This window comes from Pongo abelii, chromosome 4 (genome assembly GCF_028885655.2).
Source record: "Pongo abelii isolate AG06213 chromosome 4, NHGRI_mPonAbe1-v2.0_pri, whole genome shotgun sequence".
Lineage (NCBI taxonomy): Eukaryota > Metazoa > Chordata > Mammalia > Primates > Hominidae > Pongo > Pongo abelii.
Window position 1 is genome coordinate 91,837,236 of NC_071989.2, and position 26,287 is coordinate 91,863,522.

Here is a 26,287-nt window from a genome sequence, read left to right on the forward strand (position 1 = left end):
GGTATTTATGACTCTAATTTTCTTTAGCTATACAGACTTTCCTGAGGATATGATTCTCACATTAAACTCTGAAACTCAAATGTACCTATTTGAAGCCTGGGTCAAAGTGATTACAACAGTTTTATTTCGATGGCACTGTGTCAAACCTCCTAAACTATCAGTGACTTAATAAAAGCATTAAAAGAGAATTATCTTTGAAGATGAATTAAATGAACAAAGTACCTTTCAGCAATAATATAATTAACTTCTTTGGATAACATATATTCATAATGCAATATAAAAAATAAGGAAAATTCATTAAAAAAAAAGCACACTACAATCCAGTAACTAATGGCCAAAGATGGTAAATTAATGGTTTTATTTAATTATTCCTTCTTTCATTCAACCAATAGTTACTGGATTTTTACTATGCATAAGGTAATTAAGTTAGGTGCACTGGGTGCAATGATGGGTAATTCAAACTGATCCCTGGACGCTATTACTTTTCTTTTTCAGAACTATTTCCCCAAAGTCATTGAAGTGTCCTGTTTCTCTAAGGTTTACGCAGGTTGACAAAACATGTTTGGTTTCCTATAATGAACAGATATATTCCTTCTTGTACTCTTCGTGGTACTAATGCGAAAAATATAAATTTTTTTCAAACTTACCTGTGGTATTAACTTTGAAAATTATTTCTCTCTTTAGTCAGAGAGAAAATCTCTGCACAAGTTTACATGGTGTTAAATTATTTTAAAGTACAGCTATTTCCTTAATGGAGACCTATTTGGAAATTACAGAAGTTACTCTAAATCCGTAAGTATACATATTTTGCAGATTTTTTAAAAAACTATTTGAATGTAACCAATGACACATTAATTTTTGCAGAGCAAATTTTTTAGAAAACTTTGAAGAGCACTGCATCTGGAATATCCTCTTCTTTATATGCTTAGAAATATAAAATATATTTATCACCTAAGAAAAGTAATGATTAGAACAGCTACAAAATGCTGATGGATATTCGAAGTCCCTAAAAACATTCTGTTTTATTTACAGTGATAATTTAACTTGAATAAATTGACTTTGGAGTTATGTATTTTATTTGAGAATAAAATGTTAAATTTATATTAATACTAGAAATATAAGAAATGTTATATTTATGTATTATTTGTAATGTCTTTAAATTTATTGTTAATTACTAAAAATATTTTAAAACTTAAAGAACACAATTAATATAATTTCAATATAAAGTGGAAATGATAAAACTGAGAATCCCACACAAAAGTAAACTAATCAGCAACATACAGCAATTTTATAACTAATCTCCATAATGCACCACAGCCAAACTGCCAGTTATTCATGGAAACAAAAAGATAACTACTGAAATGCTTAAATTTTGCACTTACCAACCTCCACAACACTAGAACAGTTGGGGTCTGTGAAGCCATCTGGACACTCACAGGAAAAGGAACCATCAGCCAATCCTGGCAAACAGATACCTCCATTTTCACATGGATTGGGATCACAAATATCACCTAAGGCATAAAAAAACGAAATTGACATTTTTTTTTTTTGTCTTCGCATTGAAACATACTAGTTTACTTTGCTATGGATGTTCCCTTGGCAAAGTCAAAAGTCAGGGTAATATTCACACATAAGATTCACACACAAGATTTGCAAGACTCATTTCAAACCATGTACTCAAAAAAAATACTATATAACATGGTAAAAATTAAACTGCATAATTCAAACACTGCCTCTGAAAGCTATTGGTTCAGTTCAGAGTTCCTTCATAATATGTAAAGAGAATGTTGTCTAATTGGTTAATAAATATTAACCTAAATATCTGTAATAGACTGGTGTCATTAATTACTCTAATAAATACCTTCTTTATATCCACACAGTTTACTCTTTAACTCTTTAAAGGACAGGAGTTTATTTCTGGATCCCTAGAATCTGGGCTTGTCAATGTGACTTGCTTTGACCAGTAGCAGGTCGTTAACAGACTTGAAGACAACAGAGATTTGAAAAGCACTTGAAGACATCTACTTCCTCTCTTGGAGTGCTGCGATCGCCATGTGAATGAATTCAGGCTAGCTTACTGGAGATGGGTGAAAGAAATGTGGCAGGAAAAGAAAGAGAAACTGCTACAGAGAAATAACTTATGACATAACAGAAACCCCACAATACTTGGCCTTGGCTGTGGCAATGGGTGGCAGACAGTATCTGGAAAAGCAGTCATGGCCACGAAAAGCTAGAAAAATGGCTACCCATTTTATGTAGCGAGTAACAATTGATAAAGCTGTCATCTGAGGTAACTGGGGAGGTAGAATATGTATGCGATGAACTTTTCATATGAGTGAGGAGATTTCCGGGCAGACTGTTAAAGCATCAGTTGGCTCTTAACTGCCTGCATATGATAAGGTGCTACAATAAAGAGATGAGCTAAATAAAGAACCAGTCCGTTTGAAAGTAAAGGGAAGTAGTATACAAGGACCAGGACTTGTGTTAGAAAACACAATTGTTTCTAAACTTCCACCTCTCAAAGTGGTAAATTATCGAATGCCAGAAAGACATGGCCCAACATAAATATCAAATCATGGATGTGGCTACAAACCTTCATGTGAAAACATTTCAAATAATTCAGGTGAAGCCTGAAAGATCTTCTCAGCTAAATAAAAGGGCTTCTAGAGACCTTAAGGATTGTCCCTGAGAAGGCTGACATACCCAAAGTAGCACTGATTAAGTCTGGAGTAAAAAGCAGGCTTCAGACAGAATCATGGGTGTGGCTTTATCGCACACAGGATTTGAATCAGATGCACAAAAACACATACAGTTTTAAAGGGAGCTTTGTAGGTGAAACTGCCACCTCCTGGACTCAATGAGTATGGGACTTTTCAAAATAAAAAAGCATCTGGGCACCAACTTCCTACTAGTTTGTATTTCTTAGTTACGTCATTCTCTGTAAGGTTTTTCACATGAGAATTATTTAAACTCTTTTCCAGATGAAGCACTTTAAAAATATTTGAAAAATGAAAATTCAGGTTATGATTTCTGTCAAATATAAACCAAGTCATTAGCCACACTAAGATGATAGATTAAAACAGTACATAAGCGCTGGAGCAGATCTTAGAAAAGAGAGTCATAAAATGAATGAATTAATGTTTGGGGAATACCAAAGAATTTAGCGTGGCTGGACCATGGAGTATTTAATCTGGAATGGCTAAGAAAGTATAAATATATTAGATCAGGGAGACTGAAAAAGTGACATTGTAATTTTTAAGATAAGGAATCAATGAGAGAGTGTTTAACATTTTTAACATGTATTTTAAAGGTTGGACATGGTCAGATCTAAATTAAGAAGACAATCCTGGCAGCATTTTGAATGGGGTGATTGATGATTGATAAAGATACCTCAGTAGACTTGCTATCATTTATATACCTATCATCCATCTATCCATCTATCTATCTATCTATCTATCTATCTATCTATCTATCTATCTATCTATCTCTCCATTTATCCATCCACACATATAGCTAGCTAGCTATCCTTCCATTTGTCTATCAATTTGTCTATCTGTCCTTCTATTCCTTGAGTACCTATTGCATGGTAGGCAGGCACTGAGGTAAGTGCCATATATACCAAACTAAATAACAGACTATGGAGCTTAGTGGGAGAGATAAAAATGCAGGAACAATTACAATTATACTACACAGTAGTAACACCTGCAATTGGTATACATGATCCAAACTGTGGGACCAGTGGAGACTTTTAAGGAGATTCAGTGCTATCAGGTGATGAAGAGGAGAGAGCATATGCTTAATATTCCAGGCAAAGGGAATAACACACTTAAAGGAAAAAGATCATGTCTCATTCCAGGAACTTCAGGTAGGCCACTGTAGCTAGAATAAAAATATGTATTAGAAATAGAAAATGATGAGGTCCAAAAGGAGGAAGGCCATATGAATCAAAGTCTTGTATGCTGTGCCAAAAATTTTGGAGTTTATCTTTAAGCACTGGAAAATTATAAAATAACTTGAAATATGGGAAAGTATATCACCACATTTGTGCTTTGGAAGAATCACTAAGGCAGCAATGTGTTGAATCAGATGGAGGAGGTTGGGCTGAGGGAAAAAGGAAAATGCATTTATCATTTGAAGTAGTCTCAAAAAAAATGATGAAGATTCTCTTGACCCTTCATAGAAGTGGCTACAGACAGGGAAATCAAAGGAGGCATCATGTAATATCAAATCTAGTTAATAAATACTAGGTAATGAAACAAGAATAAAAGTTCCCCCAAATCAAGACTCACCCACCTATGTGGAGTAATCAGTGTAAGGATACAGTCTCATATTTACATATTTACCTAAAAATAAGAACCCTTCTTTCAGAGCCCACTCTGTCCTATAACCAAGTTCTTGCATCAGATAGTAACCGAGGTAGGCCTACAGTCCTGATATACCCAGGGCCAAAGAAGGTCCCTTTGATTATCCCATTATTATGGAGAGTACCTTAAGAATCCTTTCTGGTGCCTTAAGAAACCTTTCATGGCCCCGGTGCTGCCCTCTCTAGATGATAATGCTAAATCGAGTCAATTTTCTACCAGGCATGTGGGTCAGTCATATCATGTTTCTGTGGTCAAAATGAGACAGGACTATCTGTTCAAGTCTCATTACATCTTAGAGATGCCAACTGTTGTTAAGCTGACATGTTTTTCTCTCTTCTCCTTGTAATTTCTGTTCTTCTTTTTTGCTTATGGAAACACATTTCTAATACACTTAAAATTTTCATCTTATTTCCATCATTAGCATACTATCTTTTGAAAGGGAGAAAAGTGGTAATAGATTTGAGAAACATATACAAGGTAGAATCAAGATGACATTTTGACCAAATTGATCCAGGGGTTGAGGAAGAGCAAGAAATTTGGGTTGATTTCCAGAGCTCTTGCCTGGATGATCGAGTAGCCATCCTTTATAAGGAAATATAATGGATTTAGTTTTAAAGGGATTATTGTATTTGAAAAGTCTGCGGAAGATCTAAAATGAAAATGTCCGATTAAGCTATTATATAAGTAGATGTAGAATTAAAGAGCCTCTGCTTAAACATGGGTTGTTAAGTATGAACGTTAATACTACATTTCACTGAGTCTATTAAGGGAGGGCAGGGGAAGGGAGTGGAGGGGATGAGAGCAAAGAGAAACGAAGAGAGGAGAGGTTCTTAGGCATACCAACAAATAAGTGAGGAAAAGATATAAGATTCTTCATAAAAGAAAGAAGTTAATGCTTGGCCCATTGTAGCCTGGTATAAATGTTCGGTTTATTAAACTGGGGTCTACCATGTCAAAGTCTTTCTGAAATTAATAAGGGCCCCACTGCCACTGTGTTGGGTGGATAGTGGCAACAGAAATCAAAGTTTTGATCTTGGACAAAGTAGAGGATAAACAACAAACATAATTAGGGTTATTATAGATTTTGTTTAAAATCTGTTTCTCTATACATAATGATTAGTAGCATGCTTTAATCAGATGGGTTCTCCAAGAAGGAGATGCTAAGATGAAGTTAAGAGCGTAACAAGTTTATTGAGAAGTAATGTCTGCGAATGACAAAATGAGGAGGAAGCAGAAATGAGCAGGAAAAGCTTCAACTTGCGATATAGGTATGACACCAATAAAAATAAATGAAAGACATGAGGGTGGGGATGGTCGGGGCAGGATTGACCAGGGAGAGCCTCAGTCTATAATGCAGATTTGAGAAAGTCTTAGTCAATCACACAGGGAGCTCCAGAGCAAAGATTATTGTTGGAAGGAATTCCCCTAGGTCAGGAATGACAGGCACTAGGGCAATCCAGGTAGAGTGAAGGCCTAAGGCTCAAGTAGGGTCCTGAAAGTTCTGCAGGAGGCTGTCAGCTAACTACATACTTGCAGCTGGACAGCACATTCTTTCTTAAAGAAGGATTAGAGCCGTGCACCTCCACGGGTACCCACAATCCCCTCTCACTCTCAAAACTGTCCTGATTTGAATGAGTTACATGGTTACTTAGGTCAAAACCATCATATCTCAGGCTATTTCCTCTATACAGCCATAATCTGAGTGGTTAGTACAGATGTGGGTTGATACCTTAAGTGAAAACAAACTCTCTCGGCTAGAATTTCACATCTAATTAAAATACACGGTAGGGATTTCTGATCCTCTGTAGTGTTAGTTTATCCAAGGCAGTAGCACCTCAGGTAAGAAATTCTGACTAAAATGCAATAGGTTCCTAGATTTTAAATCAATAATTGTTTTCTGTTTGTTTCCCAGTGGATATGTTGGTAGAATCTTTTTTTTTTTTTTTTTTTTTTTGAGACGGAGTCTTGCTTTGTGCAGTGGTGCAATCTCAGCTCACTGCCAGCTCTGTCTCCCAGGTTCATGCTATTCTCCTGTCTCAGCCTCCAGAGTACCTGGGACTACAGTCGCCCGCCACCACACCCAGCTAATTTTTTGTATTTTTAGTAGAGATGGGGTTTCACCATGTTAGCCAGGATGGTCTCGATCTCCTGACCTCGTGATCTGCCTGCCTTGGCCACCCAAAGTGCTGAGACTACAGGCGTGAGCCACCACGCCCGGTCTGGTAAAGTCTTTTAAAACCGCAATGACAACCAGTAGAAGAGATTAGGCTAAGGAAAGGAAAACAGGGCAATACAAGATTTCATGGTTCTTTATCCTACTGTCAGCAGGCTCCTAAAATATACTTCTGCATATTGTAATGTGTGTAGCATTATACTTTGATGTTTCTTGGCCGGCTGGCCTCACCTGCTTTAGATTAGGACAGATGTGTTTAATTTGATTCTAACCATGTTTTATGGTTCCATCTGCAGTTTATGGCAGATTCAGGCAAATTAAGCTGATGTCAATTTGCCTTTTGGCAACAGAATAAAGCAATTATTTTTCCCAGGGGCAAGAAAACATTGCAGGCTAAATTTAACTTACTATTTGCCTGCTCTTTCCACTCACTCTCCAGAGTTCTGATCGGACTGCATGATTCTGCATGAAATCAACGTTGGCTTCATTCTTCTCACTGACCTCCGACCTGTTGCCAGTCACCTCATGTTCAAGGTGATTTAGGGACTATCTTATTTTACTTCATTACCCATTTGCAATCCATGACCTTTTAACCTCAACAGCAAAGTGTGTGAGCACCTATAAATACTATTTGGTATTGCAGAAGACAATGGTTAAAAAAATCGAATAGCCTAAAATAGGTACCTTTATGATTGTGGTTGTGCATTTTTCTGTGAGCTTAGTATATAATTATACAACTTCTCATGCCATACAAAGAAGAAAATTCTATGTTGGTACTACTGAGAATCAGGTAGAAAGGACAGCTGATTTTGTTCACTGATAATTCAACTCTTGGACTGTTTATGTGTTCAGGTTTCTTTATATGTTAGTGTTTGTCTCCAGTACAGATATCAGAGAATTACTGAATCATTTATCACATATTCATATGCCACAAATAAATAAGGTAGCACTCACTGTAATAAAAGCCATGAGAGGACGGAGAAACAGGCTGATGAGAAAAACAGCAAATAAAACTGGTTATTTATGACAGACAGTGAAGCAAGGCCTTCACATGAGCTGCAAATTGAAGGATAAACTAGAATCAGTGGTGTTAAAGCCTAAGGAAGAGCATTCTAGGCACAGGGAACAGGAAGTGGTCAGCCCTCATGATAGGTAAGACAGAGATGATTTCAGGAACAGAAAGGAAGAGAGGGGAAAAACTCTCAATAAATGTTTATTGCCAGCAACACATTTTTAATAGAAACTGATAGATAATTTAAAGCCCAACATTTGATCCTCTGTGTTCCTGATAATCAAGGGCAATTCTACTAAGCTTATTCTTTATATGCAGTAAACATCTACTGAACATATACTATTGTATTAATATTTGCAGGCTAATGTACTTATGAATTTACATGTTGAAATCTTTCTTACATATTAATGTATTTACATAGTACTGTTAATGTATTTATGTATTGACAGAGTTATATAAATATCCTAATAATTTATTTAGATGAATGCATGCTTCTCCATTTTCTCTGCTCTTTTCAAAGTGCTGGCAGCCACCTAGAATATGTCTGCACCATCATCCCTACCCTCTCTCCATTTCTGTAAACAAATTTGTATACAGATATAGAAGTGAAAGCAAAAAAGTAGTAATATATCACCATAGAATGTTACCTCACTAACACAAGACATTATTGAATTTCTTCAATATCTCAACAAACTAAATGTGAAGGACATTGCAATACATACTTACACATGGAAAAGTAAAATGCAGAGACAATTTAAATTCTTGTTTTGCATCTGTGACAATGCAGCTCTGTGCATTACAATCTCATCTTCAATCTATTGCTTTCCTCTTGAACTGTACTATCATTTCACTTAAAAACTGAAACAAAATAAAGGTTTTGCCTTCTATTGTAGAAGTGAGAGTTTTGAACCAATCTATAAACAGAATATTTGACAAAATGAGCCAACTCTAGTACACAAGTGAGTAATAATTCTAGTTAAAATTAGATAAAGTTCATGAGAATTTGCATACTCAAATTGGTAAAACTCACAGAAAATGTTAGCACCCTTATGACTTACTACCTGTGAAATTGTGTGGAACTAAATAAATGTCATTTTTAAAAATCAACAATAGCCTCACAATTTGCTTTTGTGCCTCTTTAGAGACCAATTTGTGTTGAATATTGATATTTCACTTGTTGAACATTCTAACGAGTTTGATGCATAGGTTTTGATTTAAAGCCTTTTCTCACAATTAAAGCTTATGAATGTGGCCAATTTGAATTTCAAATAAATTGTTAAGAAGGTGCAATCTGATTTGTTCCTTCATATGTACTTTAAAAGTAAATTCTAGTTATTATTGCAGACCACCTTGCAATTTGGAAGTATAGAGAAGGAAATAAGATACAAATGTCAACAGGAATAATTATATCTTCATTGATAGAATCTGCCATTTTACTGGTAAACCATTAGACATCCTTGCAATAAAAGACCATCCATTTCTCCACCTCAGTGTCCACAGAGTCCAAAAATAACCACAGAAGACAAAAATCAAATAAATGAACAAATAAACCTCTTAGACTTAGACTCACTCAAAACCACATTAATGCTAATTTAAAGCAGGACATCTCTTAGATGTTATCCAGTGGTTTGCCTCACTATTTTTAAGACTTTTTTTTTTTAGCTAGGTTTTCAAATGCTAAGGGCATATTGGGCTGAAGAAAATAAGGAGAAAATCTGCTGTTCAGTGTTGACTATTTGAATTTCACAGCTGATGACATAAGGCTTCAATCAAGGTCTACTGGATAAAAAGACAAAAATGTTTTGGGCTCTAACATTTTGAAAAACAAAATCTTTTTGCATATTTTTTAGTTTAAAACACTCTGGAGAGTCCCTTAAAATAAAAGAACCTACAGTTTCTAGAATTGAAAAGGATATTCGAAATTATCTAATCCAGTGGTTCTCAGACTTTACTGCATATTAAAATCGCGGGGCCGGGGGAGGCTTTTCAAATATCTTATGCCCAGTCCAGTTAAATCAGAATCTCTGGGGGTGGTTCCCAGCCCTCCATATTTTCTTAAAGCTAATCCGAACATCTCAATTTATTCAAGAAGAAGGAAAAAGGAATAGGAAAAACCAAGGAAGAAAAGGAAGGAGGGAAGAGGAAGTTTGGAAGTTAGTTTGTATTTTCCTGCTTTTAATTGGGAGAAAGGCAAATGAGGAAGGTATTTCTGTGACTAGATTTCTTTGTTAATTCACTGAGTTAAGAAAAATCTTAACTACAATCAGCAAATCACAAATAAGGGCACTCACTATGTTAGGAAAAACAGAATAGCTACTATTTAATATTAACATGCATTCCCCACAAACATGTAATCCTTACAAAATAAGTAGCAAAAATTTTGTAAATAACCAGGAAATTCAACCATAAACTACAATTCCCAAGGTTTTTTTTTTTTTTTTTTTTTTTTGAGATGAAGTCTCACTCTGTCACCCAAGCTAGAGTGCACTAGTATGATCTTGGCTCACTGCAACCTCCGCCTCCCAGGTTAGGCAATTCTCATGCCTCAGCCTCCTGACTAGCTGGGATTACAGGCATGTGCCTTTATGCCCAGCTAATTTTTTGTAGTTTAGTAGATATGGGGTTTCACTGTGTTGTACAGACTGGTCTTGAACTCCTGAGCTCAGACAATCTGCCCGCCTTGGCCTCCCAAAGTGCTAGGATTATAGGTGTGAGCCACCGCGCCCCTGGCCCCAGGCATTTTTGACTATGTTATTTCTACCTATGAAGAATATCCATCCAATCATTAGTTAATATTTACTGAAGCCCATCTATCTGCCACTAAATCATAATTACTGCACATATTATAGGGCCCATGATAGACAAATTCCTGTTCTCAGACTCTCAAAAAAAGACACAAATAAGTTGATAAATAGTTACCACTGCTTGTTAGGTCCAAGAAAGCATGAGAGAGGGCCACCAAACCCAGAACTGTGAGTCAAGAAGCCTTCTGATAGCAAGTGACTTTCAATTAGAGACCAGAGTGAGCACCAGTGTTGGACAGCTCTGAGGGCTCAGTTTAGCTAAGGGCCAAGAAGTATTGTCTTGCTTTAGAAAAGGTGATGTTCCTTGATGACCTAGATGAAGGCACATCCACAGGAGTGGTAGGCATCAGTGCCAGCCTGAAGTAGGTTAAAGAATCAAAGGGGTAGGTGTATTAGAAGTAATGATGCAATTCTTTCAAGAGTTAGATGAAAGCATGGCGGTGTGTTATGTGGGATATACCACCGTGATTTAAGAAAATCGGGGTGGCAGAGTTGGCATCCTACTCTGCTACTGTCTAATTATTCTGTGTTTCTAAATCATTGTTTGCTTTTTTGAAAAATGGTAATGGTAAAGGTTAAATGTTAGAATGCAGGTTACAAGTTTAGTGAAGTTCCTGCCATAGAAAGTGCTCAATAAATGTTAGTCAAATACCTATAGAAATCTAGTGGGACACATTTTGGAAATATATTTAAAACATCAGAAACCTGATGATGTAGGTGCTGATAGAAGAAACTACTAGAAAGAAGAGGTTAAAGATAACAGTGGAGAAGGAATAATCAGAAGGGTGAGAGCATGTGTAAAAATATGATGAATGAGCCTCGGAGTACATATGGAAGGATTCAGCTTTGACTCAAGGAGGAAGATGTACCAGGAAGTTTGAGCCTGGATGACACAAACTGAAGGAGTTCTGGCCAGGAATGATGGCTCATGCCTGTAATCCTAGCACTTTGAGAAGCTGAGGCAGGCAGATCACTTGAGACCAGGGGTTCGAGACCAGCCTTGCCCACATGGTGAAAACCTGTTGAGTTAGAGGTATACTAAAAATGCAAAAATTAGCCGGGCATGGTGGTGTGCATCTGTAGTCCCAGCTACTCAGGAGGCTGAGGCATGAGAATCCCTTGAACCAAAGAGGTGGAGGTTGCAGTGAGCTGAGACTGTGCATCTGCACTCCAGCCTGGGCGGCAGAGCTAGACTATGTCTCCAAACAAACAAACAAATAAATTGAAGGAGTTCCCATTTGAAGTTTTCTGTGTAGTAGGCTGCTGAGAATGTGACAGGACCAGAAGTTTGAGAAGGATAGAAGGTAACATGCGCATGCAGTAAATAGAAGGCTGCTGCCTGGGAAAACAGAAAAATGATGGAGGGAAACTACTGAGGGCCCAGACAAGAACTTATAATGTCAACATGTACCCCACTGTGTATCTGGTCAGAACTCAACAGCTGAGGTAGTGCAGGCACACAGCAGATGATGGATCCAGGCTTGTGGTTTTACCAGATAGGTGTGGTGAGGGTCGACAGCAAAGGAGTGACACCTGACCACTTTATGTTTGTTGAAAAATGCACAATATAGCTTACTGAACTTTATGCTTTTAGATAATGTATTTTTATAATTATGCAACAATTACAAACCCAGAAAATTGTTCTTTCAGAGAAGATTGCAGCTCTTCAGTTGACAGCAGAGGACAAACTAAAAGATTGAATTTGGCTGCTATATATAAATAATGCAGCACATCATGATGGCAACAGTTAGTCCATCAATCTCTGTCAAGAACACAAACTCATACCGACTTTATAAAAACAATCAAGTGCTACAAAAAAGATGAAATTCAGTGCCATCTCCAGCTGTAGAAGTTTCACAGAATCTTCTTATTTAGATCTTAGATTGTGAATTCTTACTTTTCTAAGCATAAATCTGGTCAGTCACATACAAAAATAACCTCCAAGGAAAACAAGTCAAACACAAGTTGGTTAACTCGATCACTTATTAAGCAAAGTCACCTAAAAGAAGAACAGAACATTTTGCTAATCACTAGATAAAACTGTTATATCAATTTTTCAGGCCGAAATGTATGTAATGTTAAAATTACAGAAAAAAAATTGCAAAGCCTAATTTTATGCTTTAATTATATCTTGTTTAAAAAGTCATAATTTAAGTCAGCAGTAGAATGTCTTAGTTTCAAGTTACAGCATGTAAAAGCCAAACGAGTATCTTTTACTGTTGAGAATTTATACCTTATACTGTAGCCCCAACTATTTACTGCCAGGATGTTTTAAGTCACCTCATTGCATAACATTATAAACTATGTTGCCAAACTTGACTGTATATGCTTATCTATTTAGTGGTTGGCAAATACAGAGACATCACAAAAGTTAAAAGTGGTCCTCTTCCAACTGAAAATAGTCAATAGACAGCTAGTTAACTTTAGAATAGAAATCATATTTTAAAAGTCAGGTTTAGATCTTGACGAACTTTTGTAAAAAGTGAATGATTTCATACACACCTTTTACAACAAGGTTTTCACATGAAGACAACGTTTTATAAAAGAGTTGATGTATGTTCTAATTCCAAAGAATCTCTAAAGTTCTATGAAGTAAGTCTTTTTAGTCACAGCAACAACTGTCTTAGGGAGCAAAAACACAAATCATTTTGATAAGGCACCCCTCTGTAGACAAGCTTACTGATAAACATGAGAAAAAATGAGCTCTTTAATTCTTTAAACAAACATGGAATCTGTTATTCAGATTTAATGGCTATATGGCCAGTGCGTTTCCTTAATGTATGGTAGTTCTTGACAAGGAAAGACAATTGAGCAATTAACTCAGTGGAAGTCAGAAATTATGGGTGTTTTGCCACCTTCTTCGTTTTCAACAGGTGTCAGGTTATTGCCGTGAAAACACTCCAATTTGCATCTTTATAGGGAACAACCTAATTGTAAGGAGAAACTCGAAGTGCCCTTTCTTCAGGAGTTACAGATGCCTTAATGGAATTCCATTTAGAATACAGGCTTTTACACTAAGTAGACCACATAAATATTTAGGAAGTGGGGTTTTGTTAGTTCTCTGGGCTACCAAATAAAATGTGACTTGCTGAAAAGAAGACATTAAGCACAGAAAGGGACAACTCTTTAAGAACTTGAATACATTCAAAAACCCATTGCCTCTATTCTATCAATAACCTCACTGCACTGGGTCACATAACATGACCCCTTAGTGGTATTCAGTCTCTGTATCCCTCCTGTCCTCATTTTTGTGATGATTTGGTCCCATCAGATCCTTTCCAAACCCTGAGCCAGCCCCAACATGAAAGAGGAGGGCTTTATGCAGCCCTAACCCAAAGCTCTGCTTTATCTCTTCAACACTGGTTTATCTCTGCTATTGAAGAGGCTTTGACCTTATCTATCTCTTTTCTCATTGGTTGAATTCTCTATGCAATTTTGTCAGTGACTCCCACAGGGTGGTATGCATGCAGTTTAGTATCATCTTGGGTACAGGGCCTCAAGTTATATAAACCCTTGGGGAACTCCTATCCCAGGTCCCATGTAGCTCTGTTTTGACTGATTTGCCTTGGCAAGGAACTAATGGGGATACCTCTGATGCTCTCAGAGTTTAGGAGGATAAAAAAGATCTTGAACCACTTGTATATAAATCCTCTTTTCCACCTTCCTCTCTCTACATTTCTATTACTTATAACTAGGCTTAGGCCTAAAATCACACAAACTGTTCCTGACAAATTTTTCTGGCACAAATTACCTGCTTGCACAAATGCCCAAATTTCATATACCCTTGGATTCTTCTATTCCATTTAGTAGCCTATTTGTTAGCATATTTTATTATTTTATAGTAACAGTAGTTAATTTTTTGTGTGCCTTCACTATGTACCAAAAATTATACTAAGTGTTTTATGGGTATTATCACATTTAAGCTTCATAATATCCCTGTGGGAAAATTCTCTGATGTGATAAACCCCATTTTACTTATGGAAAAAATAAATTTTATGAATTGGTATAATTTATCCAAAGACATAGAATAATAAATGGTAAAGTAGTATTCACATACAAACAACATGGCTTCAGAAATGAAATCTGTGTGTTGGAATGGTTTCCCTTGCCTTTATTCTTCACTTTCTCCCTTCACCTCTTCAAGTTCTTCACCTTCTTCAAGGTCTCTTCATTCTCTACCCTGTGCCAATTATTTAATATTGTTGTGTATTGCCCACCCTTCTTATCTTTTGGAAAGCTTTGGTCTCTTGCATTAATCTTCTCATCACTTGCATATGTGATCTTCCTTTTGCAAAAATAGGAATAATTCTGGGTTTCAGTCTGCAGTTATTAACATGGCTATGTCCCTTAGCATGATAATTTATCCTCCTAAGGTAGGTAATGCTTAGTGTTTCTAAAAAGCAATAGCAGACACGATAGTAGCGCAGATACCAGAATAGACCAGCTTCCAAAAAGATGCTAGAAAGATATATTGGTTCCATACTGAGTTTTATTTGAGTATTACAAAAGGAACCCATCTATGACTTCCAATCTTTCTTGGAAAATTTTTTGAATGGCCACAGCATATGAATCATCATTTGAGTTGAGAGTGACAAGTCTTGGACAGTATTTGTTTCAAAGCAGGTTCAATATGTATCTGAACAAGGGATTTCATACATACATTTGAATGTATTTATGTATATGCTCTCTTACCAAGAAAAAAGACAATGATGACATTAAACAATCACATGAAAATGATAAAATATATGAAATGACAAAATGACAGTAATGGAGCCTTTGGAAGCCTGAGGTTGCACATCTCAGTAATAATTTGGCCAAAGGCCAGGCGCTGTGGCTCATGCCTGTAATCCTAACACTTTGGGAGGCCGAGGCAGGCAGACTACCTGAGCTCAGGAGTTCGAGGCCAGCCTGGGCAACATGGTGAAACCCCATGTCTACTAAAACACAAAAGGTTAGCTGGGCATGGCTGCGTGTGCCTGTAGTCCCAGCTACCCGGGAGGCTGAGGCAGGAGAATTGCTTGAACCCGGGAGGTGGAGGTTGCAGTGAGCCAAGATCATGCCACTGCACTCCAACCTGGGTGACAGAGCGAGATCTCATCTCAAATAAATAAATAAATAAATAAATAAATAAATAACAATAATAATTTGGCCAAAAAGGGTTAACTGTCCTTTGATAATGATCCTATCTCGTGGCAGGTGTACATAAGTGAATCATTAAAATAGAGCTATTAGGAGAATAATGAGCAGCTTCTGGACTACATGGCTTAAGAGCTTTTCTTCCTGTTGTGAATGATACTTTAAGCAACAAAGTCAACTACGCATTCTTTCTGCAAACACCAGTCCTTTCTGAATCCATGTTATGCTTAGAAAATAAGATTATAGCCAGTTTACACATGAGAGTAAAATGGTTAATCACTGAAAATTTAAAGCATACATGTTTAAAATGACACAGTAAGGATTTCAGACATAGATATCAATATATTTCTAATGATATGGACTACTTCCTCCAGCTAACCTTTATTTGACATTGATATTAGTTTTTAATTCATTAATGTTGCACACGAAGCTGCTCTGTACATAAGGATTTTCCCTAGGTTTTTAGATAAAAATAACACCTCTGTTTCACTTAGCATCTTTGATGATTCAAGCACTTTTATTGTTAGAAAAAAATAAGAAAATCACCTATATTCACAAGATTTAAACCACGGCAGTATAATTCAGGAGCATATATTATCAATCACCACTTCGTACTGTTCCATTATAAAATTCAATACATCTTTCTAATTCTAAAAATAGTGTATGCTCACTGTAAACAGTTCAGATAATGCAGTAATAGGGAAAGCAGAAAGCACAAATTCTCTATCATCCCATATCCCATTACTAATTTGAATTATAGTCCACAAATCTTTGTCTGTTTAGCTTTATTCATTCTAATCAATTATTTTCATTTATTTTAATAAAAAATAAAGACATATCTTCCTGAAAAAGTTTAAAAAGTTATTACATGAACTTTAAACACCCTCTTCTTTTTGTTCCCTCATCATATATGTAGCCACTGTTAGCTCATTTTTATGTATCCTTTCTGAAAATTTATATATGATCTCTTCTATGTTTCTTTCACACGAATGGACAGAAATGGCACATTGTTCCATTTCAAGTTATTTTTGCTTTGCAATATGTCTCAGAGATTGTCAGCACAAAGCCATTTCACTTTTTTCAGCAAATATATGGTATTCAAAAATATGAATATGTCAAAATTTATATGTAGTTCTATACTATTGGACATTTAGGAGGCTTCAATATTTTCCTTTTACAAACTATTTATGAATCAATCACCCTTGTACAAGTATCTCTGTGAACTTTTACTTGTACAGGAAATATAACCTTAGACATAGACATATCATTCAAAATTTTTATTAATTCTGCCTAGTATCCTTTCAGAAATATTATCTCAATAAAGAATACTACTAACAGTATATCACTTTTAGTTATGGTTGGCGGCATTGCAGCTGTGACTGTCTCCAAATTAATTTATATTAGTGTAAGCAATATGTTCATATGATTTCTGTTTCTCCACAATAGTAATTTTGCAAGGTTGGCTCTAACAAGATGAACCCTGAGTTCTTATGATGTAGGAATAAACAATAAAGACAAATCTACTTTATTGCATAACTAATCCAAATGATACAGAAATCTGGGGGCTCTTAGAGCTTTATTCTGGACATTATCCCCAAAGTTAATGTGACTGTTGGCAATTTTCCCAGACCTAGGGTTAGGAAGCTCAAGAGGCATATCAGTAGATACTAAAGAGTTTCCAAACTACCTGGCCTGCCATCTTCTCTAATCTCCCCAACGTTCTTCACTTTGAGTTTGGGATAACTCTTTACAGCAAATGGTGAGAATTTGTAAAGATGGGGTCACTAAACAAATGCTGTTGGATCTTGTCAAGTCCTTTGTTAAATGAAAAAGCAGTGTATGCTCTATGATCTCTCTCTAAAGTTGGAGTGAGCGAGAGAAAAATCTAGAAGGATATGTGCAAAAATGTCAACGTTAGTTATCTCTAGATAGTGAGGTCACAAGGGTATTTAAATATTCTTCATTGTGTTTATCTTTATTTTGTAATGTTTTCTACAATTATATGCACTGATTTTTTGTAATAAGAAAAAATTTAATTTAAAAACTCACAACATATAAAAACCCAATTAGCAGCAAAGTAGAAGCAGAAATGATAACTACTAAGGTTGAATGGAAATAAACAAAGGTTAGTGAGTATCATGATGGGTCATGAATGTTTAATGTTTCCTTAATGTAGCGAATACTAAACATGGGATCTTCAGAAGCCCAGCACATTCTCATCATACATACATTGCAGATGTGAAATATTTAGGTTTATCATAGCTGTTTAACCATAAGCCTAAGGATATATACACATCTGTCAGTAAATTTATTGATATTATTTGCTTACCTTACCATGGGGTTTGTGTCAACTTACAACACCTCTTTGACAAAACTAATGCATAAATTAATTCTAGAACAATTCTTATTTTCATTAATATGTACACTGAGAGGTTGAAATTTGTATTTGCTTTAACGAACACCAACAACATACTAACCACTAAGAACGAATCATGTGGCAAGCACTGTTCTAAGTTCTAAGCACTTTATAAGATATTATCTCTCGTGAACTTCACAATCATCATATGACATGAACGCTACTATTGTCACCATTTTGTAATAAAAAAAGTTAAGAAAAACTAACTTACAACTTTAATTTCTTATTCTCTGACCTAGAGCCTGACAGAAAGAACGAAGTGATATCCATGGAGAAGGCAGACATGAAAATATCATAGAAACATAAATAACGGTCTAGATAACTTATGTAGCCAAACCTGAAAAAAAATCCCTAGTCATTCATCAATCCCTTCATTCACTCAAAGAACATTTATTGTGCTCCTACTGGATTCAAAGCGCAGGGTTAATTCTTATGAGTTATACCACAAATGTATGACACAGTCCTGGTCTACCCAATGTATTCTTTAAATTTTATCTAAATATTTTAAAATTCATCTTTTCTGAGACTTTCTAAAAGAAGAGAAACAGACCTAATTGACCCTATTTGAAAATACCACATTATTAATAGGTATTGTAATATGAAATTAGATGTGAAATTAGAATACCCCTTTAACTATCACTTAAAATAAAGGAGAGACCTGGCTAACACGGTGAAACCCCGTCTCCACTAAAAATACAAAAAATTAGCCGGGAGGCGGAGTTTGCAGTGAGCCGAGATCACGGCGCTGCACTCCAGCCTGGGCGACAGAGCGACACTCTGTCTCTACAAAAATAAATAAATAAATAAATAAATAAATAAATAAATAAATAAGTAAATAAATAAAAATAAAATAAAGGAGAGACTTAGTCTATTGCAGAAGGAAAATTAATGCTGATGTTCAGAGGATCCCTTATAAATGATTTATGTGCCTTGGGTTGTCCCCAAGAAGCCCCCCGTCACTGATATGTTGTAAGCTTGTAAGCTACTGAAATTTACTTTACCTCGGAAAAGAAAATCTATTTTATGTTCACTTAAAACCCCTTATCAAGTTTTTCACTTTGATTAATGAAATTATGTTTCATGCTTTTTCAAGTAATTACTTAATTACTAAATCAGCTACAATCCAATACCATTAGGAATAAAATTCAATTTTAGTAACTTTATTGGCGTGATAAAATCTAAAAGCATTTCCAGGGTCATTATAGAAACTCCTCAGGCAGGATGGCATAAATTGATAGCAGTCAAAGGAATTACAGACCACAACCTCAACTGTGGAAGGATTCTGTTTTGGATACTTAGTTACTGCTATATTCTCAGAAGATTTTCTCGGAGCTTTTCTTCTTCTTAGCTTAATTTTAAAAAGTTTTGTTTTGTTCTTTTACAAGAAGAAAATCTGGAACTATTGACAATATATTGATTAAAAATGTGGAGTTAAAAGCTCAAGAGGCATGCGAGCATATGCAATAACAACACTCACACTTAGGTTAGCCTTCATCGGCTTTCTTGTAACTTCTTTATTGGTTAACGTGAAGAAGGAAATATAATTATTTATATTTTTGAATTTAAACATAGTGTTTTTCTATAAGGGCTTAAAAATCTAGAAACTGATGAGATCAATTGAAATTTTAAAATCTTCTAGTTACTACCTAGGTAAATTTTCCAAATCCAAATAATTTCTTTAACTTCATTGTCCTAATGTATAAGATAAAAATAATTATATATTATAATTATAAATACCTCACCAACCTCCACGTAATTGTCATAAAGATAAAAATATATGCTACAGTCCTTTTTCAAGTCTAAGAAGGTTTTAACTTAGTTTTCAAAGATTTGTTGATATTAATAAGCAATTTATTGAATATTTCCTATGTACCAGGAAGCATATCTAGTAACTACACATATATATATGTAGGTATATATACGCACATATATAATTCATTTAATATGCAAAATAAACATGAGGTTGGCCTTAATATCAGCATTTCACAAGTGAGAAAGTAGTTTAAGAGGCTTAGAACTTTGCCTAATAAATACAACTCATAAATGGTATAATTCAACACCAGGCTTACCAAGCTATCTGATATTCTATGCTAGGGTGCCAGTTGCTTTGAAACCCAAAAGAACCTGAATTTAGACAGCTGGAGAGAAGTTGCAATTGTTATCTGAACACATTTGTAAAACAGCACTATAAAAATCCTAATTATCTTTGCAAATATAAAATGGAAGTATGAATTAATTTTTTTCCTGGAAGATGCCACAATGGATGTCTTGATTAATATTTCCTAAAGAAAATGGAATGTACAGTTACCACATTGCGTCAATGTTGTTGTATTATTTCAGAAATGTATTGACATGGGAGTGGCCAGTGTCTCAACCTCTGTTTCTCTACAGTTTTCTCGGCTTTGCTTGTCTCCAGTATCTAGTTAGGATCAGACGCATTTTTCATACAAGGCTAAAAAGACAAAAGCAGTAATTACAGATTCACATCCAAACCCCATGATATCCAGAAGAAGTCAGAGAGTAATAAACATCCTTTAGTAAGAGCAAGGAAATTTCTTTTCCAAAAGAATTGGAAATTTTTCCCTCACTACATTTTGGCCCTCAATGTACAATGCCAGATTCCTGATCCAATTCCTATCTTTAGGGAGCTAATGGCCCTAAGCCTGAGTTCTTAAATCAATCACTCTGCCAAAGAGAAAGGGATTTCCTTTAGAACAATTGCTCTCCTTAGGCAGAGCAACATGAATCTGCTAATAATGAACCCTGTCAGACTCCTGGGTTCATACCTAGCTTTCCCACATACTTAAGTCACTTAATCTCTTCATGTTTTGCTCCTACGTGTAAAAAGTGAGGATAATAACAGCATCTGCCTGATAAGGTGGTGGTGGGTATTAAAGAAGTTAATATTCATAAAAATGTTTTTAAAATGCCTTGCACATAAAATAAGTGTTACTTAGGTCTTAAATAAACCCATGAAATCTACTTGAATAGTGAGAAACACAGCATTGCCACAGTGGCCTAAAACTTCTCAACCACACATCTTTTGTTTTAGAGTCTCTATGCAAATGTCCCTTTTAATGTCTATTTTCACTTCATCTATGTTTCTACCACACTCCTCACACACATGGTGAAATCAGCACCATGGTTTGTCTACTTCCCATGGTGCTGGATTCTTTCATGCCTCTAAATAGTTCTACATATCTATCTCCTTGTATTTCTATACCTTTATAATATGAGAAGGAGTTAGGCCACCCTGTTTGACACCTGCACAATTCTTTATTATAACCCCAGTACTTGTTAATATTCTTCCCAGTGTGCACATCTATGCCTTGTTGTCAATATTCTGTCAAGATTTTGACAACAGGTGGGGATGATCTAACCTATTTTTCCACTGTCTTTGTCCATCTGCTTTTACTCCAGTTGTTACAGTTCTGATTTGAAAAGTGCTATTTGAATTTGAGCATCCTAAAATATTTTATTTATTTATTTTTTATTTCTTTTAGAGACAGCGTCTTGCTCTGTCACCCAAGCTGGAGTTCAGCGGTGCAATCATGGCTCACTGCAGCCTTGAACTTCCAGGCTCAAGTGATTCTCCTTAGCCTCCCAAGTAGGTAGCACTACAGGTATGCCCACCACACCCAGATAATTTTTAAATTTTTTGTAAAGACAGGGTCTCACTATGTTGCTCAGGCTGGTCTTAAACTCTTGAACTCAAGCACCACCTTGGCCTCCAAAAGTGCTGGGATCACAGGCTTAATATCACACCAGGCCCTAATATATTTTAATATCATTTTTACTTCTCAACATTTAACCTTTCTATGGTCACTATTTCCCAGTAACATTCTAGACCAACTTTCACAAATATTGAGATGATTTTAAGTAGTTGAAAAAATGCTTTATGTATTTCTTTCACTATTCATCAGAAAAAATAAAACCAGCGTATGAAATCTATTTTAAGGATATTATTGCTAATTTTATTTTAGTAAAATGTGGAACAATTTTTTCAATGTTATTTTTTACTTAAAATGGTGGTAAATGGACATAGAAAAAATTCTGGCTATCAGAACAAATGACTGATTTTTGGAAACACCAAAATCAGTGATAACTACACACACACACACACACACACACACACACACACACACACATGCACATACATAGAGAGAAAGACCTTCAGAGCACAGTAGTCATCAGAGAGGTAATAATAAAGAATTCATTGCATTTTATAACAACTTAATTCTTTAGTGTATGCTCACAAATGTATATTTTACTGCCAGTCTCACAAAATAACCCTTTGGTTTAGTATAAGATATACTCATAAAATTTCAGAGACAAAAAGGACCCCAGAGACTGTATTCTTCATGACTTCTTTGCTCTTTAAATGTTTAAAAGGAGGTCTAGAAATGTAGTGACAAGTCACACAGGCAGGTGGTGGCACATTTTTGGATTGGAATCTTAATCTCCAGATCCCCAAATCAGTGTTTGTTAGTTTGTTGGTGTTTTTACTGTACCAAACCACCTACTCCATATTTATTCTTCTGTTAAGGGTGGAAAAAACTGTGGCTCTAGTGCTAAGGCAAGACTAGAAACCAGTTTCAATGAGTCAAGCCCCATACTATTTCTCCCTTCTGCTAAGCCACAAATATGAGAATGTCACAAAATCCATTATCCAGTTTGCATATAGTAGAACATGTTTATTGTCAAATGTGCAAAATAATTGATTATCACAAATATCTTGTACCAGTTTTTGATTTCTTACCTAAACCACTCTTACTTAAAATAGTTTGTTCTTTTAGCAGCACAAGAAGAAAATTAGAGGTAGCTATATAAAATGTATTAACATTCCCTTAGCAATCAATCTCAATTATGTATAAGTTATAATTTGTTGGTCTCATTTACAACTGAATTTCCACTGACTATTTTTCTCTTATTTCCAACTGAATTGGTTTTAGTGTGGGATATCTGTGCTAGATCTTAAAAGAACTCTCTGGGAGTTCTTTAGCTTTATTCTTAAGGCAAGTGAAAGAGGTGATTATCTAGAATACTTGTAGCTCAAATAAGTGATTAAAGAAGCATCATTATTCACAGACAGTGGATATGAAAGGATTGCAACAACTAGGCAACCATATTAACTGAGTCCCTAGAGGGAGGGAGTGGATGATTTTGACAAATGCATGCTCCAAAACAAAGACCTGATAGGTAAAATGCAAAAGTAAATGTTAAGCATCAACATTTTTCTTGTTACACAGATCTATTAACACTAGCTCAGGGTCTCATTATGGAAAGACTGAACTGCTTTTTACTCACTGGATTTATACATTTGCTGCAGGGAGATTTTCTAGTTTACATTTTTCATTGCATGACTATTCAGTAAGTATTCTGCTTGTGTTGCTGAGATCTCACTTTCTTACTGTCCTGAGTCTTGCAAAGCCACCCTGGAGTCATCCACTGTCTTCCTTCCTGCACACCTTTCTGGGCCTTTTTGGGCTGCTCTTTGCCATCTCATCCCATCTTATCTCATTCTTTTGTTGGCTGCTTATTCACATACATTTGTATGTAGAACTTCAGTTTTCTTAAAATTACACAGAAAATCCCCAAATGAGAAATATGGCCCTCTTGTTGCAATCCAGTTTTAGAAGATTGGTGTGAGAGTGTGCCTAAATTTATAGCCAGATGAATTTTTTAAAATATTTACATTTCTTAGATGATTGTAAATTTTGAACACAAATTCAAGATGTGCTTTCAGAATTGCCAGCTCTGGTTAACTTTCCCCATATACAGTACTTAATCTCTAACCATTCTGTAATTGCTTTTCTGTAACTTTTAATCGTTTCCTTCATAATCTGTCAATACTCAAGCATTTGCTTTTTGATCTGTTCATTTAGATTACCAATGTCTTTATTTTCTCTTGCCATTGCTTTGATTATATACTTATTTTTTTTTAATTGAGATGGAGTCTTGCTCTGTCACCCAAGCTGGAGTGTAGTGGCGTGATCTTGGCTCACTGCAACCTCTCCCTCCCCGGTTTAAGCAATTCTCCTGCCTCAGACTCTGGAGTAGCTGGAATTACAGGTGCACACCACCACGCTCGGCTAATTTTTTTATTTTTTTTTTGTATTTTTAGTAGAGATGGGGTTTCACCATGTTGGCCAGGCTGGTCTCAAACTCCTGACCTCGCGATCCACCCACCTCGGCCTCCCAAAGTGCTGAGATTACAGGCTTGAGACAACATGCCTGCTGATGATATACTTACTTATTGACTTTATGTTCATGTCAAGTATTTTTAGTTATATATAGCACACTCAAAGAATAAATAAACTACATCAGGCATCTTTTTAACCATTTAAATTTTTCAAACGTATTATCCATAATAATCACTATGTTGTTATTCTGTAATCTTAGCCCCTTAACACCAGTAGTCTATAAAATGCTACTTATTACATAAAGTAAACCATTTTAAAAGTTAAAAAGCTGATGTCACTTTTTGCTTAAACATTTTAATTATTGGCTGCACTGAATGGAATGTTTACATCCCCCCAAGATTCATATGTTGAAATTTTAACCCCCAAGGCAATGGTATTAAGAGGTGGGGCTTTTAGGCCGTGATTAATCTCCTTATAATAGAGACTCCAGAAACTTCCTTGCCCTCTCTGCTACGTGAGGTTATACCGAGAAGAGAGCCGATCTCTGAGGAAGCAGACCCTCACAGACACAAAATCTGCGGACACCTTGGTATTGGACTTCCAGCCTCCAGTACTGTGAAAAATAAATTTCTGTTTTCTAATAAGCCACCCAGACTATATTATTTTGTTACAGCAGCCCAAATAAGATATTGATTGCTTGCTATTTTATATTATATTAAGAACTGCATTTATTTGTAAAAATATTGCCATTTGCCTACTTGTGTAGCTACACAAATGTGTAGCTACACCAGTTGTTAAGATCAGTATTTGAAATATACTGTTTACTGCCTAACATGTATAAGACATAATTCAGTATGAGTGCCATAACTTTTCATTGATTCATTCACTCAACATATATTTTAAGTACCTACCTTTGCCTCACATAGTGAAATAGCAACTTATCACAGATATATATTATAAATTTATATCATTTACACAGGGGCTTTGTAAAATATTTTTCTCAAAAAATTGAGCTAATAAAAATCAAATTAAAATTGATTCTTTTAATGTAGAAATCCTTTTCAATACAGGAAATAAACTCCTTTTTTTGAAAGTTAATTCGCATGATAATGTAATTATTGGAAATTATGAAGGTCCTTTTACTGTAGTATACCCCAACATACAATCCCTGAAGATTCAACCTTTTAATTTCTCCATCCATGTCACTGGAAATCTAATAAAACCTGTTTGTGTGTACCATATTTTCCCCAAATAACTCAAAGTGGTTATGTAAATATCTCTTTTAAGTCACAGATCATATCAATCACGTAGTCTAGTCTGTTGTCTCTATTTTATAAATTGAAAGTTAGATGCAAACAGACAAAAAGGCGAATGTCTAAGAAAGATTTTAAGGATGAATAAGAGTTTATGTATGAACCAACAGCAGAGGGAAGAGTAGAGCATTTCAAACAACATATGGAAAAGAATGAAAGCACAACATTACAGACTGTCTATTCCTTTCTTGTGTTTCCCTGTATATTTCATTCATTCCTCCAAATCACGGCATCTGTTACTAAATATAGTAGATGAACTTGAACATACATAGAGAGAATCTTTGTTTTTGTTTTTCTAGCATCAAACCTGGCATGAAGTAGAGACTCAAAAATTATTTGGCTTCTACAGAATCAGATGAGTAAATACTTCCTCAAACTTCCACACTATGCGGTAATAGCTAAAAACTCTCATCTTCTGATCTTCTCATTTTCATTCTTGCAACACAAATCAGCATGTTGAGGACCTACCACGTGCCCAATTTTATATCAGGTATAGAAAAAATGTCTGACATGCCCCCATATTGAAGAAAGGAAATAATAACATATTTTGTGTGGGTCCACTGTTACTTCTTAGATTCTAACCTAATCTTGAGAAGAACAAACTTTTCTCCATGTAATGAAAAAGAATAGCGCAGACTGCCAATGCATAACACATTTACCCTGCTGAATTGCCCTTGCTTAGGTAAATGTGGATGTGCTGACTCCTCTCCCAGAGGACCAAGGATTCTCCATCCTGACTCCTCCTGTTCTCTTTGATATTTCTGACATGGAGCGGCTAAAGATTGTCCCTACTCATGTTTCTGCTGTTCTTGAGACCACACAAAGGAGAGTGTGGTATAATTTAAGGGATACAGGCTTTAGGAGCCATATCAATATTTTTTCACCACCCCCTCCCCTAGATTTACTACTTTTAGCCTTGTTACCTT

General features: G+C 35.6%; 1 protein-coding gene across 6 annotated transcripts in view; it reads right to left on the reverse strand.

The window, feature by feature from the left end:
- Window positions 1–26,287, reverse strand: part of EDIL3 (EGF like repeats and discoidin domains 3) — a 447,876-nt gene that overhangs the window by 314,596 nt on the left and 106,993 nt on the right. For all 6 annotated transcript variants that reach the window (XM_024246691.3, XM_054555109.2, XM_054555108.2 and 3 more), the window contains 1 exon segment: window positions 1,383–1,511. In XM_024246691.3, coding sequence (XP_024102459.1) covers window positions 1,383–1,511 — 129 coding nt within the window.